General features: G+C 42.3%; 1 protein-coding gene across 2 annotated transcripts in view; it reads left to right on the forward strand.

Annotated features, from left to right (window-relative positions):
- SUFU (SUFU negative regulator of hedgehog signaling) overlaps positions 1-14,734 on the forward strand; it is a 71,593-nt gene that overhangs the window by 31,878 nt on the left and 24,981 nt on the right. For both annotated transcript variants that reach the window (XM_083616450.1, XM_083616451.1), the window contains exon 8: positions 475-586. In XM_083616450.1, coding sequence (XP_083472576.1) covers positions 475-586 — 112 coding nt within the window. The remainder of the gene's footprint in view (positions 1-474; positions 587-14,734) is intronic.

The following is a 14,734-nucleotide window of genomic DNA, read 5'->3' on the forward strand; positions in this document are numbered from 1 at the left end:
TCAAGTTAAATTCAGAGCCCCAAACTCAAGGTTTCACCCTCCTAACCCTCTTAATTTTTATTTATAGCAAACCTGAATCACTTTGTACTCTCTGTGCTGCTCAGCAGTTAGTGTTGGTTCTGTGGTGTTTCATCTCCCCCCACCCTGCAACCACTTTCTTTTAAAACAAACAAACAAACAAACCAAATATTACATTTAACTTCCACTTCTATAGCTTCTGATTGTGGTTTGGAAGGTAAGCACCATGAATAACAACGACAACAGTAAATTTACACACACACACACACACCCCTGACTGGGTTGCCCAGCCACTTCGCGACTCCCAATTCAGCCAAGAATAGTTTGCCTTCGTGCAGGAAAGGAAGGAAGCCATATGAGTGGGGAAGCGTGTGGAGTTCGTTTCTAATCTTCCGGTCCATATTCTGAAGGATCATCTGAACTGAACCTGACTCAGTTTTTAAACTATCGTTTCAGATACAGAGCAAATCCGGGAGACTCTGCGAAGGGGACTTGAGATTAACAGCAAGCCTGTTCTGCCCCCAATTAACCATCAGAGACAGAATGGACTGAATAATGACAGAGCTCCGTAAGTTTAGTCTTGTGTTTGGGTCCTGCGGTGGTGGAAGATGTGTCTAATTTGGCTTAGCCTTGGGGAAATAATGGAAGGAAAGACTGGCTTAATGTTTCTAACCTGGTGATAGCTATTTATGCAATACTTCTGGATGGCTCACAATCTAGAAGACAGAAATTGAAAAGGGAGAATGCAACATAAAGGTAGGCTTGTGTTTTAGAGCAGGTTCAGAATTTATAGATGGCTGACCAAGAATTACACAGTGCGTACCTCTGATAGTTAAGTCATCCATGGTGTTACCAGACTGAAAAAGTAGATGATATAAGCAAAATGGATGATGGCCAGAAAGGAACATAGATACTAACGGGTAAAATAAACGGGGCTCTGCTAAACAGGCCTAAGTGATGTTATCAGTGGGTGGGCAGAACATAAGCATGGCAATTAATTGATATTGTTCTGAAATTAATTGATATTGCTATAATTTGGCTATTATTGAGGGAATATTGATAAACTAATAAACTTAATTGCAAAAAAAGAACAATAAGAATGACTACTTACGGACTGCAAGCAAGTGAGTGAACATGGAGGCCTGTCACTGATACTTGGGGCATTTTATGTTTCTCCTGCTTGCCATCCAGTTAATAGTAGAGCCTTCTTGGAAGCATATGTTCATCCTTCCCTTTATTTGAAGGCCTTTTGCACTTCACACATGAGATTATGACCAGTGCATTAGTAGCAATAAAGAAGAGCATTGTACTCTGAAATTTGTTTGTATAACTATTATACATTGCTTTTTTTATGTTTTTCCTTCGTACTCTCTTTTGTGATAGTAACGAGGAGCAGAATTTGTTCTCAAAGGTGATTCTTAGCACTGTCAGCATCTGCTATCTGTAGATGACTCAAAGGGGTGAATTATTTTAAAAAACACTGTCTTTCCAAGGGCAAGATCTCATCTTCTACATTTGCTATTCAGTATACCTTGGAGAGGATTACATTGTTGAATCTTGTTAAAAGTCTGTGAAAAAGCGTAGCCAACTCGGACTTCCCATGAGAGACAGAGCCTTAGTAACTTTATCTGTAAGCACTCCATCTTGGCCAGCCATTCGTAAGGGTATCAGCTTAATCACATCCTTCTAGTGTGGGAATCCATTACTTGGAACATTGTGTCCATCTAGTTCAGAACCAGTTGCTCTTTATAGAGTTCTAACAGAGTCTTCTTAATCATCTTGACAGAGACCAGGACATTGCAAGGATTGTCAGAATCTCTTCCTTCTGCAGGAGTCAGAAACACTTCTGTTCAAGAGTGAGAGAACAGTTCCCCTTGGGGAGGAGAGCAAGGGATTGTTCTTACTAATTTGCAGTTCCCAAGATAGGCAGATGGTTGCCCTCCAGTATTAGATCTTTTGTTGTTGAACATGTTTTGGCCACGTAGAACTCCATATGCCTTGTTTGCTAGAAATCCTGCTCCACTAAGCAGTTTGTGCCCTTGGACCTGAACGACATATATCTTCATATTTCATCTTATGCATGGCATTGATGGTTTTTTAAAAAGTGCATGAATGTGTAGTGCCCTGTTTGAGGCAGCACCAACATCAACAATTCTGCTATCCTTGGGTTGTAGCAAATTATAGTCTTACCCATTGTAAACCCGTTGAAAATAATACGCATGGCTAACTTTGATCCATTAATTTAATTGCCCTACTCTGAGTAAAATTTAGTTGGCTACACTAAGTGTGCTATTCCTTGCAGGAATAACTTGTGTACTTTTGTGTGCTGAACTCGAGATACACAAGCTTGAGTCTTGCCAGAAAATCCATCTGGAACCAGTGCAAATGATCCATTGCCAATTTGCTACTTGATTCCTGATTTAGCGGTACATTTCCTTTATTGTAGGGCTTTGTCCCTTCAAAGGAATATCAGAAGTATATATAGCTTGTCTCTACTTGCCTGCCCCAGCTTGCTCTAACCACACATCCCTAAACACGTCTGCAGATGGCTTCTCTGTTCAGGGAATAAAATATTCCTGAACACAAATGACTGAGGCTTTATGTGTGCTAGGAAGACACTTTCCCACTGCATCCCTGCCTGTTCTGCCAGAGGATAAGCTGCTGTCCATCTGGTAGAGCTGACTCAGAAACTAGCTCACTTATTAAAATACACAGGAGTGTAGCATGAGTAGCTTTGCCTTGTTTTAGTCCAGTGCCCTTGTGTAAGGCATACAGGGAACAACAGAGAGAAGAACGCAAATGGAGTTTTATTGAGAGAGTGTAACAAAATGGCAATTTAATGATTAACAATAAAAGCTATCCCTGAGACAGTGGGGATGCCAGCAAAATGAACGAGAAACACATACTTCAGTGTTTCCTAGAGATGCACTGAGTCCAGGTAGTTATAATCTGATAGGCTTCACCAGCCTGGTGTCCTCCAGATGTTTTTGATACTGCTTTCACCACCCCCTGACTATTGGTTGTGCTAGTTGGTGGCAGTTGTAGTTGGAAACATTTGGAAGGCATCAGGTTGGGAAAATCTGGCCTCTGGTGTACAAAGATTTACAAAAGAGTAGGGTGGTCCCAAAATGATAATTTCCAGGTACACAAAAGGAAGTTTGTTGTTGCCTGTTACAAGAAAAGAGAGGGGGTGGGGTTTTTAAAAGTTGAGTTTAGATGGGCTTTACAGTATAAATTTCATTAAATAATAATAACTGCTGCGACTACTACTACGCCTACTACTACTTCCAAGTGCCTTTTGTCATAGTTTGTTAGAACTTTAATAGCTTACTTTCATCCCTCCCCAAAAATGTATATTTTAGAGCCACCCCAAAATGGTGGTGGAATATTGCTCTCAGACAACATGTGGTTTATACCCTTGTCAAAGATGCTGTTCCAGAGTGCTCTAAATACTTGTGACAGGTTGGTATACTCATTGAAAGGGAGGTTGTTTGTGATCTCAGAACCCATGTCACAAGTCAGTTCACTGGAATAAAGAGCAGTGACATGAGTCTTGAGGGTGTTTGAATAAACTCCACAGAGGTGGTGTGTACTGTTAGCAAAGAATAAGATTATGAACAGGCAAAGGAACGTGAGAGGTTGTTGTAGGATAGGTTTGATGCAGCCTAAGAAGCCTTTATTACTTGCTTTGTATTCCATACTCTTTCTCTCCACACTGTGTTTTGTCAAGCCCTTACTTTCTCGTTTAATCAGAACCAGGAATTATCAAAATTCCCAGCTGTTCCACAGGTTTTGCCAGTAGCAAAAAGGTCTGCTGGTATCTTGCCAGTCTTTCTCAGAGATGTAGACTTTGTATGTACAGTAGTCTGGCTGATTGTCTTTGTTATCCTCTGTTGCTTTCTGGTAAGGCTAATACCTAACAGACATTTCAGGAGGGCAACATGGTCTTTCTTAATCTTCTTAAAGATCATCCAGCCTACACTAGGGTCCTCCAACCAAGAGAGGCTGCAGCAATAGAACAGGCAGTTCAGGGAAGTTTTTAACGTGTGATATTTTACTGTATTTTTGGTTTCTATGGAAGCCGCCCAGAGTGGCTGGGGAGGCCCAGCCAGATGGGCGAGGTATAAATAATAAATTATTATTATTATTATTATTCTTAAGTTGTGTAATTGACAGATTTTCCCATGTAAGCTTGTTTGCTGGTCTCCTGTATGTAGGATCGCACGTCATGAAGAAAATGAAGATTCTTACCTTTTATGTTGGAATTGCATTGTACTCCTCTCCTCTTCAAGAGGAATATAACTGACATGATTTGAATTGCAGATTTTCGGTGGTGTGAAATAACTAAATGAGAAGCTACTGTGCCCTACTATTTGCTTCCAGATGGTTATAGAGGAAGGGGAAACTGTGCAGATTCAGTCCCATGTGTGTAACTGAACAGAAGAGTCTAAGAATAACAGTTAACAGGGAATATTTGTTTTCTTTCTTCCATGAAGTAGCCTTAGATCGCCCTCTGTTGCATAATCAATAAACTGCAATACAGTCTATGCTGGGCTGGGCTGGGCTGGAGATGGGATTGCATGTCTGCATGAATGTTGCTTCTTTGGGCTTCAGATATTTAAGGAGACCTACCTCTGAACTGAGCTAATGGCCTTTTAAGCTAGTGGAAGTAAGGAAGTGATGGCATGGTGATTGTTGCCATATTCCCAGTTGCCTTACCTCCAAAGGGTGTGACGGAGAATCCTTTCACATGCTTGGCTTCCAGCAAATATCCTTTGCCATTTTACTTGATCCTACAGCACATAGTGATGGAAAATATTCTCCTGTATTCTGCATGAATCAAATGCAGCTACTTCCCTGTGTTCTGGGGGGATTGGTGGGATGTATGTGTGCTCAGTTTGGTGGATAGCTGAAAGGACTTTCAGTTTTGTAAATGCTTTTGGATATGTTCTCAGAGCTATATGAAGAACCAGTTACTATTGATAAAGCAGCTAGTATGTGGATTAACATGAACACTAGTTATGAGTGTTCTTTCTAATTACTGTTTCAGTTTCTCTCAAAGGAAAGTTATTGAAAGGAAGTAATTTATCTAACAGAGCAATTCTAGCCATGTTTACTCAGTTCTACTGAATTTGATGGGGTTCACTCCCAGGTTAGTGAGGTTATGGTGGCAGCCTAAATTACTTGCAGCAATTCTTAAACAGGCCTCTAGCATCCTCAGGTTTTGTTTTGTTTTGTTTGTTTAAAGAAGACTGGTTTTTTCTGCAGCTTTCCATGCACTTGATCAGCAGCATCTGGCACTGGCCACAGAATTTACCTTTTGGATTGGACTTTGGTTTGGCCAAGGATAGTGGCACATGGTATTATGTCTACAAACTTTAAGCTGAAGACAAGTTCCCTACCAGAGCAATATATCTTGCATTGTGTGTGATCTTAAACTCTTCTGAGCATACTAAAGAAGGTTATTGCTACCTGTGATGTAGGTTCTTTTCTCATTAGCCTAGTAAGTGGAGGCCTATAGACAAAATTATCAAAATTATGTTTTTGTTCATAGCACTTATTGACTCAGTGTATATGCTGAAACGTATGACTCGCAAACCTGCAAAAAGTATTCATATTGGTTACCCAGTACTCTTGCTCTCAGTTTGGAAAGGAGTTCTTAAACTATGTTATGCTAAGCCTTTCAAATAGCTTGATCCCAAGCATTTTTCACCTGCAAATAGAGCAAATTCAACCATGGCAGTGTACTGTCACGGACATGGAGACTTTTTTCAGAGTCTCAGAACCAGAACAAATCTTTAGGATTAGGGTCTTGTTAAGGGTGGTGGTTTGGATTGTTTAAGCCCACCCAGATGCAGCTAGAACACAGTTTAGGTAGCCATGCATTGCATATTGTGTTGGAGCAAGGGCAAGGCAGATCAATGAGTAAGATGGAGAGTTAAGATATGCAGCTTCTAAGGAAAATGAGGGGAACCGTGGGAGCACCTCAGACAGTCAGGATTTGAAGAATGAAAAGCTCTCTTGCTTCCAGTTATCATAATATACACCATCATGGAAAAGGTTAGTTCTCTGCCTCTTGGCCAAATAAAATGCCCAAAATAATGGATAAGAGAGAACTGGTATATGTAGTAAAATTGGAGTATTAGAATGGTTGTGTATGCTGAAGCTGTATTTTATTCTTTCTGGTGCATACTTTGTGATGGATGTCAGAAGAAAGGCTAGCACGGGACACAACTGTCAGAACTGGCAACAGTCTTAAGCACGCTTTCAGCATAATGGGCTGGTATGAAATGCCCTGGCTCAGAGTAGCAAAGATCAGCCAGACTTCTTAATTGTTCTCAGTACAATAAATCCTGCACCAGAAACCTTAACATATTTAAAGCTGCCTCTGCATCCCACTAGAAATCTAGGAGATGCAGATCAAACCCATGGTCTCAATACCTCAAAATGGGATTAGAAATAAAAGGGTTGGTGCCAGTTCTACTCTTGAGTAGGACTTAGTTGAATGCAACTCAAATTATTTTTCATGTATCTGTTAAACACCTTTTCTCAGTGAGCATGTTCTAAAGACCATTTGTAGTCTGATACAACATGGAATTAGTGTGAGTGCACCATTTGTTCAGGTGAAACACAGGGAAGTTGTTGAGGAGATTTCACCCCTCCCATATCCAAGAATCTCCTGATGAGTCTGGTGATTCTCCAGAGAGAAGGAGGCGTGTTCTGCTCTCTACTTATTCTGCTCCAGCACCACATCAAAGAGTCAGTCAGTCAGTGTGTCGGAGAGAGAGAGACTGAGTGTAATAGATTGTGTGTAGAGATAAGGTTGCTGCTAAGAGCAGCTGTAGACACTCAGTGCAGTTTAGCATTCATTTATGCTTAGACCTCATTTAGCTCTGTATATAGTTGTATAATAGTTGTAGATAGAATAAAGAAGTTATTCTACAGAGCTGCTCTCCAAGTCGTTTATACTCTGCTATACTCTGCTGTGCGACGACTGTCTTCTTGTTGGAGTGAATCGGGTGCTCACAACTCTAAGCTGTGAGTCCACAGCACTTTGACCTGTTCCTGTGTGGAAGGTGGTCTCTGGAAGTGCTACCCAGCTCGCCTAGCCCAGTCGGGGCTGAAGTGGATGAGTCCAGTTGGTGACACTGGCTCAAGGGCGATGCTGACAGTTGTGTGGTATGAGAATCTAAAAGCAGTTTAAATAATGGGTTAACCAAAGCAATATTCTAGGCAGTAAGGCTTTCTCAACTATGAATATGGCAAAACTGAAGTATAAATGTCTTACTCAGCTTAATAGTGCTCAAATGCTGTCTTTTTTCCAGTTCACTTGTGAAGCGGAGGAGACTGACTTTCACAGTGCCAAGGTTGTTGCACTAGAGTTAAACTCTACTAACATCCAATTATCATTTTCCTGTTTGCTGAATTGTACTATCCTAGCATATAAAATGGACATAGTGTCAGTTCAAATGTGGCATCAAAATGTGGTTCAGCATTATATTATTGAGCCTTGAATTTGTGTGGTTAGATTCCTTCTTCAGCTACCTGTGAACTCTGCTTTGCTTGCAATCTCTGGCTTTTGCAAACCAGAATTTGCCTGGTTTGGATAAAATTGCAAAATATAGATTGCTGCAAAGCAAGAGTTTGGCAAGGAGTTCTGTGTCTGCGGTAGTTTTGTGCATGTGACTTTTTTATTTTAAACCAAGAATAGAATGGTTAAACTTTGTGTAGCAAGTAAATGTTGGAATATCTCCAGGGGCCTAAAGATTTTTACTAATTGGCATAAAGGGATGCTGATTTCAGCCATCCATTTCTAATGTGGCAAGAGGACCAACGGTTGTTGCAGGTTTGTGCATGTGGTCATGGCATGTTTTAACCAGGTTTTTTCTTCAGTCATTTTGCATATAGTAAAAAGATAAGGAGATGCTGCAGTATGTGGTTTTGCTGCAAGTTACCAGTTTGGCCAACTGCTGCACAAGCCCAGTGCCAAAGTCTAATGTGGCTGCAGCTAACAGCACTGCGGCTAACAGCACTGTTGTTCATCTCAGTTCACAAGATTTAAAAACCAATTCAGGCTGTTGGTAAGAACAGAAGATGGGGGAAGAAATAGTTGAAAGTCAGCAAAAGTCACCTTGGTAACTGCAGCATTACACTCGCTCAGAATGAAGAGACTTCAAACATGACTACAAACAGCTTTAAAGAAACAAAAAGAATTTAATCATCTAAAGAATTAATCTGACAACTGCCCACACTTACACCTCCCACAATCCTTCAATCACTAGGGAATGAGCTTTAATCTCAGATTCCCCTCCAGTTCCATAAAATGCTAGATATGCAGTCTTCAAACTGGGGCATTTCCGGCACACTGCTCTCATTCAAATGCTCTCCCTCTCCTAACACAGCAGCCTTGGCTTTTGTCAGTTTTTTGTTTCATTTCTTTCTGGATGCAAACCGAGGATCATGAATTATTTGTGTTGGTTGGGTGAAGCATTCAGTCTGGTAGAGATGTTTACAATATTTTTACGTGCTAGTTACTGCAAAAAAGAAAACTTGTGCCACCTTTTACTAACACTTTTCAGAAGGAGCAGGGAGAGTCCAAGATGGGTGGTCACAAAAATACAAGTAATTGAAACAAAAAAGCATGCTAAATTGTCATTTTAAAAGCTATAATTTTTAGATAAAAGAGAGTGCAGTAATGAATTATTGTGTTCCTCCCCTCCCACACTGATCCCCCCCCCCCCCACTATCTAGGTTGCCTTCTTTTCCAAAGGCCATGCATGGATTTTCATTCATGCTTGAAGAATGTGAAAATCTCCTGCATACTTGGTTTTCAGCTTAGTGTGTAGGTTATTGAACATCTAATGTGTGGGTGGCCCTTCCAGCACCCTCCCATTCAAAGGTTGGCAAGGCAAAGAGAAGGGCCTTCACTTAGGAGACAAATTATATGGGGAATTCTACGCTTCTGGAGTCACTCTGTAAAGAAAATCTCTTGGTTCAAGACTTAGAACCATCAAATCTGAATCACATATGGGTTACGGGGAGCTTATTCCAGGGACTTAATATATTGTCTTGTTTTGAGAAGAAGCTCATCAGGATGTGGTCAAGCCAGGAAATGAGGCACAGTTCAGGTTAGGGGAACAGACTTCTGGAATACTGGAGCAGGCAGAGCTTTAAGGAGGAAATTGCAGCAGCAAAAGGCATGTGAAGGGTTCATGGACTTTTAAATCTGTTCTGTTCATTTTTCTGAGAAAGAAAAGTACCGTATTTTTCTCTCTATTAGACGTACCAGACGATTGGACGCACCTAGTTTTTAGGGGAGGAAAACAAGAAATAAGAAAGGAACGCAAAGCATCCTGAGCTAAGAGGGAGCGCTCCTCCATCTTCGCTCAGGAGGCTTTGCGGGGCTACCCCTGAAGCCAGGAGAGCAAGCGGGATCGGTGCGCACCGATCCCTCTTGCCCTCCTGACTTCAGCAAAAGCAAGCCTACTGGCTTTCCTCCCAGAAGAGCCGCGCGCTCTGTCCCTTCCCCCACCTCCCGCAAAAGCCAGGGATAGCTGCGCGAAGCCTCCGCAGGGCAGCGGGATGAAGGCTCCCCGCTCCCCTGCGGAGACTTCATACCGTGGCTAAGCCAGAAGCTAGAACAGGCAGCGGGATCCTGCTGGCTGTCCTGGCTTCTTTAGCTGCATGCAGCCTCTCTGGCTTAAGCCAAGACAGCCAGCTGGATGATTCCCGCTCACTGTCCTGGCTTTTTCTTTAGCCACACACAGCCTCTCCGGCCGGGAGAGGTTGCACGCGGCTATTGCTTACGCAAAGACAGCCAGCGGGATGCATCCCGCTCGCTGTCCTGGCTTCTTCTTTAGCCGCGCGCCTTCATCCCCTGCCCAGGAGAGGCTGCGCGTGGCTAAGGCTCCCCCAAGAGCCGCGCTCCCTTTAAAGAGCGCGCAGAGTGTGCGTGCGGCTCTTTAAAGGGAGCGCTGAGCAGAGCCTCCCGCCTGCATTCGCTGCATAAGACACACACATTTCCCCTTACTTTTTAGAAGGGGAAAAGTGCATCTTATAGAGCAAAAAATATGGTACATAAATATCCCTTGTTATGCTAAGAGCCTATTCTGAAGCAGTCCAGAATGAACGCTGGAATATGTAACTATAATGTAACCTGTGATCAGATACACAACATATGCTGTTGATAGTGGTGCAGCTACACTCTTGCCAGAAAAAGATACGGGCTTCTGAAGCTGCAGAGACACCTTTATACAATAGTACGGAATATTCTGTTGATCTATGACGTTCTGTGGACCCAGCTACAGCGGTTCTGGATGCATAACACTGCATTTGGACAACATGGCATTTGCATTCTGGTCATTGTTGTTTTATGTGTAGTTTGGTGCTCTGGTCGATAGCAGCCGCTGTCTCAGTAAGATGAATGAACCTGATCTTGTGATTAGGGCTTGGCGATGGAGAAGTTGGCACTGAAGCACAATTCATGCGGGCAAGTTAACACTAGAGCACAATCTACAGTAAGAACAGTTCTATCTGGGGTTTTTGTAAACAGAAGCACAGCTAAGTAAATCTAAGTGGATACAGTTATTTTCATTATGCCCTAGAACTCCTGTGGTTTAGGGTTCTCTCAGCAGTGGACCTCATACAAAAACAATATGTGAGCCTAACCCCCAAAACTTGTAAATTTACTTGTAAATTGCTGTCTGGAGAAACACACAGCTACCATTATTACTGCTTTAACACTAGAGCCAAATGTATTGTCACAGTTGGAGCATCAGAGTATAAGCATGAATTCTACCCTTTTTTTAGCATTACGATGAATACTTAATCTCATTTTTTATTACAACTAGAGAGTAAAGACAGTTTGATTCCAGTGTCCATAAGGTTTGCAACTGTTTTCTTAGCTTGCAACTTAGGGATGAAAAATTTCTCCATCACCATTTACCGTATTTTTCCATGTATAGGACGCCCCCTATTTTGAGAGACTCCAAATTAAGAAAACACTCTTTAGCACTACCTGTCTATAAGACAAGCCCCAATTTTAAACCTAATTTTCTGGTTAAAAAAACCCTAGTCTTATACATGAAAAAATATGGTAATTTGTATGCCGTCTTTCCATAGTTAAAACCATGTTCAAGACGGCTTACACTTGAAAAGATTTATATAATTACAAACATATCAAAAGTAGTCAAAAACAATGACTAAAGCATATCAAAAGTACACAACCATTATTGAACAATTTCTGCATGAATAAGATGTAAATAAATAAAATGTAAACATAAACATACAAAAAAGAATATAACAGCACAAAAAAACCCCAACAATCCCTCTTAAACAATATCCCAACCCAAGAGTCTATTCAGCAGCCCCAGCTTTTGTAGCTGGAGTCAGTCAGGGCTCTGCCCTCCAGGTGGAACAGGTTAGTAAGGCAGGGAGCAAGTCTTCCACGACTCACAGCCAAAATTTAATATTCTTCTGGTGACTATATGCTGCTTTTAGGAGTTAGTGTCAGATAAATAGAATGTGTGGGTAGCAGGATAATTTTGCTAAATGTACATTGGAGATCAAGAAAGCTTAACTTAGTGGTCAATTGGCTGTTCAGTTATTTTAGAACAAAATGATAAACTGCCAAACTCATTATTCAAGAGTCTGCTCCATGCTATGGTTGGGTTTTTAAAAAACAAAGGCCCAGCTATACATCAGTGCGGTTCTGTATCCTATCTAGTTTGAAAGCATTTGGCGGGGAGTGAAATATATTTTCTCCAGAGGTTCCAGCTGTATCAACCTGAATGTTCTATGACCCACATGGCAACAGTTCTGAAATGGTGGGCTGGAATAAATCAGTGAGTCATGGAAGACATCCTCCTCTGCAGTTCTTGCCAGGGTTCGTTAAATTGGGTGGGGAATCTCTGGCCTCTCTCCCCATCCATATTTCTCACTAGCCCTGCTCTGTACCCTGATCAAGTGCTTTTGCCTCGGAGGAATGTGTCCCTGCCATTTCTATTGGTTGTCAGAGTGGAGTTGTGTAGAAATCTCTGAGTTGTACATAATTGGGATATACCCTATTATAAGAAAGGTAAGAGTCACATCCATTGTTCTACTTGCTTTTGGATCTGGCTGTATGCATGACTGGCATGAACACCCTGGAAAGTTGCCCACGGGAATCTGTGGCCCTTTGTTGAAAAGTATTCCCCATGCTTGCCTTAGATGAAATCACAAAGGGTTTTGTTCACATCTTTCTTCACTATTTGCATGAAGAGATTTATTCCCTTTTTTCACCCTTAGATTATAGTAATCTAAATCAGGGTAGAAACCAGTGGCCCTTCAAATGTTGTTGGGCTCTCCTATCGGCCCCAACCAGGATGGCCAATAACCAGGAATGTTAGGAGCTAGAGTCCAGCAGTATCCAGAGAACCGTAGCTTCCCCATCCTTTCTTTATGCCTTCCGTCTATTAAAGAATGGCTAGTATCTAATAGAGGTAAAGGGTAAAGGGACCCCTGACCATTAGGTCCAGTCGTGACCGACTCTGGGGTTGTGGCGCTCATCTCGCTTTATTGGCCGAGGGAGCCGGCGTACAGCTTCTGGGTCATGTGGCCAGCATGACTAAGCCGCTTCTGGCGAACCAGAGCAGCACACGGAAATGCTGTTTACCTTCCCGCCGGAGCGGTACCTATTTATCTACTTGCACTTTGACGTGCTTTCAAACTGCTAGGTTGGCAGGAGCAGGGACCGAGCAACGGGAGCTCACCCCGTTGCGGGGATTCGAACCATCAACCTTCTGATCAGCAAGTCCTAGGCTCTGTGGTTTAACGCACAGCGCCACCCGCATCCCTATTTTATAGAGAGGTTGGCATTAATAAAACTTTTAACGGCTTAGGTGTGATTCTTTCAACTGGATTTGTGCCTCACTGGGGAAACTGGCAGGAAGTGTTGAGGAAGGGTTGACAAAGTTTTCCAAATCCAAACTTTTGCAAAGAATCATGACCAAGTTTGTCAGGGTTGTATAACCTGAAGGCAGTAGCTATGGATATTTATTGCATGTGAACAACCAGCTAACTGAGAAGTGATCCAACGTCATGTTCCTCCTGGAGGAATCCTTTTTGAGGGCTCACATGGAGTTCCTGAAGCTAAAATCACAATGGTGCAGTCTTTGGCAATGGCTCTTGAAGGAGATCTGTGGATTCTGTGCCCTCGGGACAGGTAACCCCATCTTTGTCTTAGAGACAGATGCCAAGTGGCCACCTAGTGCTCAGGAGTGCAGGTAGCTAATGGTGCAGAATTGGTCAATCTCCAGCTGCAGGTACTTGCCTGAGGAATAAAGTATCCACTTGAGCAAAGAGATATTTGAGAATAAGCCACTCTTCACAAGTCAGGGCTCTGAAGACTTGAGGCTTAAAAGCCTTCAGTTCTAGACAGAGTCCTGGAACAATGGGTGCACCAGCTCCTAGACTTAAATATCCCCTGATTACCAAACTGTTCGCTAGGACCTCTCGCTGCCACCCTGATGTTTGGACTTGAGACTGCCTTCAGATCTTGCTTCTCATTCTGACCTTGTGTTTGGACCTCAGACTGCCTTCAGACTGTGCTCCTGATACACACCTTCACTAATTCCCATATGTAAATCAAGCAGCACTGTAAGAACTGACCTGATCTCTTTAAAAGTGTTAACAGACATGGTCATTCTTCCTTTAGTGACTCCATCATCACAGATGATGTCTAGAGGCATCAGTATCTTCTCACACTGATTCTAGCTCACTATGATAATAAAATTGGCAGTAACGTCGTTTCTACATTGAAGAGGATATTCACAGTGCCCTATAAGATGCCTGTAAAAATAGGCCGTCCGTGATAGGATCTGGCTAGGCTGTGCAGTGAAAAATCCTCTGGAAAATATGCCTGTGGGTCTTTAACTGTGAAAAGGCAATATCATGAATATTTACTTGTGAATCATCCTATTTTACTCAGCGGGACATGCTTGCTATATACATCTTGGCTATGTGAGAGGTTGGATGACTTAACAAATTTATGTAGGCATACAAATATTAATATGGATACTGCAGGAGCTTGGCTCTAGCAGGATCCCAGTATTTTCATGGTGTGCTACCATCTCTAAGTGATATCTCAAATAGGATTCCTCCAGCAGGGAAATGACATCAGGTCACTTCTCAGTCGGTTGTTCACATGCAATGCATATAGCTCAGTGGTGCTTATAGCCCCAAGGTTGCAGGTTCAGTCCCCATAAGGGACAGCTGCATATTCCTGCATTGCAGGGTGTTGGACTAGATGATGCTCAGGGTCCCTTCCAACTCTTCAATTCTATGATTCCTTATTCCCAACCCATAGCTACTACCTTCAGGTTATACAACCCTGACAAACGTCTTCATGATTTTTTGGAAAAGCTTGGATTTGAAATTTTTTGTCAACCCTTCCTCGACACTTCTGGCCAGTTTTCCCAGTGAGTTACAAATCCAGTCGAAAGAATCACAAGACCTAAGCGTAGCCTGGATACTAGAAAGGAGGAGTGACACCTTTAAAAAATGTAGACCATACTAAAATGAGAGTGTAGCCATTTTTAGGTGCCTCAAAGTCCTGAAACTTGTGAGATGAGGTGGCAGGAAAAAGTGTGTTTGTTTCATCCCTCACCCTGCATCTCTCTATTTTTTGCCTTCTGCCTTGGGAAAGGAGAATGTCTGTCTGCAGTGGGAAGGCTTTTGT

This window comes from Podarcis filfolensis (assembly GCF_964270895.1).
Source record: "Podarcis filfolensis genome assembly, chromosome: 5".
NCBI classification, from domain to species: Eukaryota; Metazoa; Chordata; class Lepidosauria; order Squamata; family Lacertidae; genus Podarcis; species Podarcis filfolensis.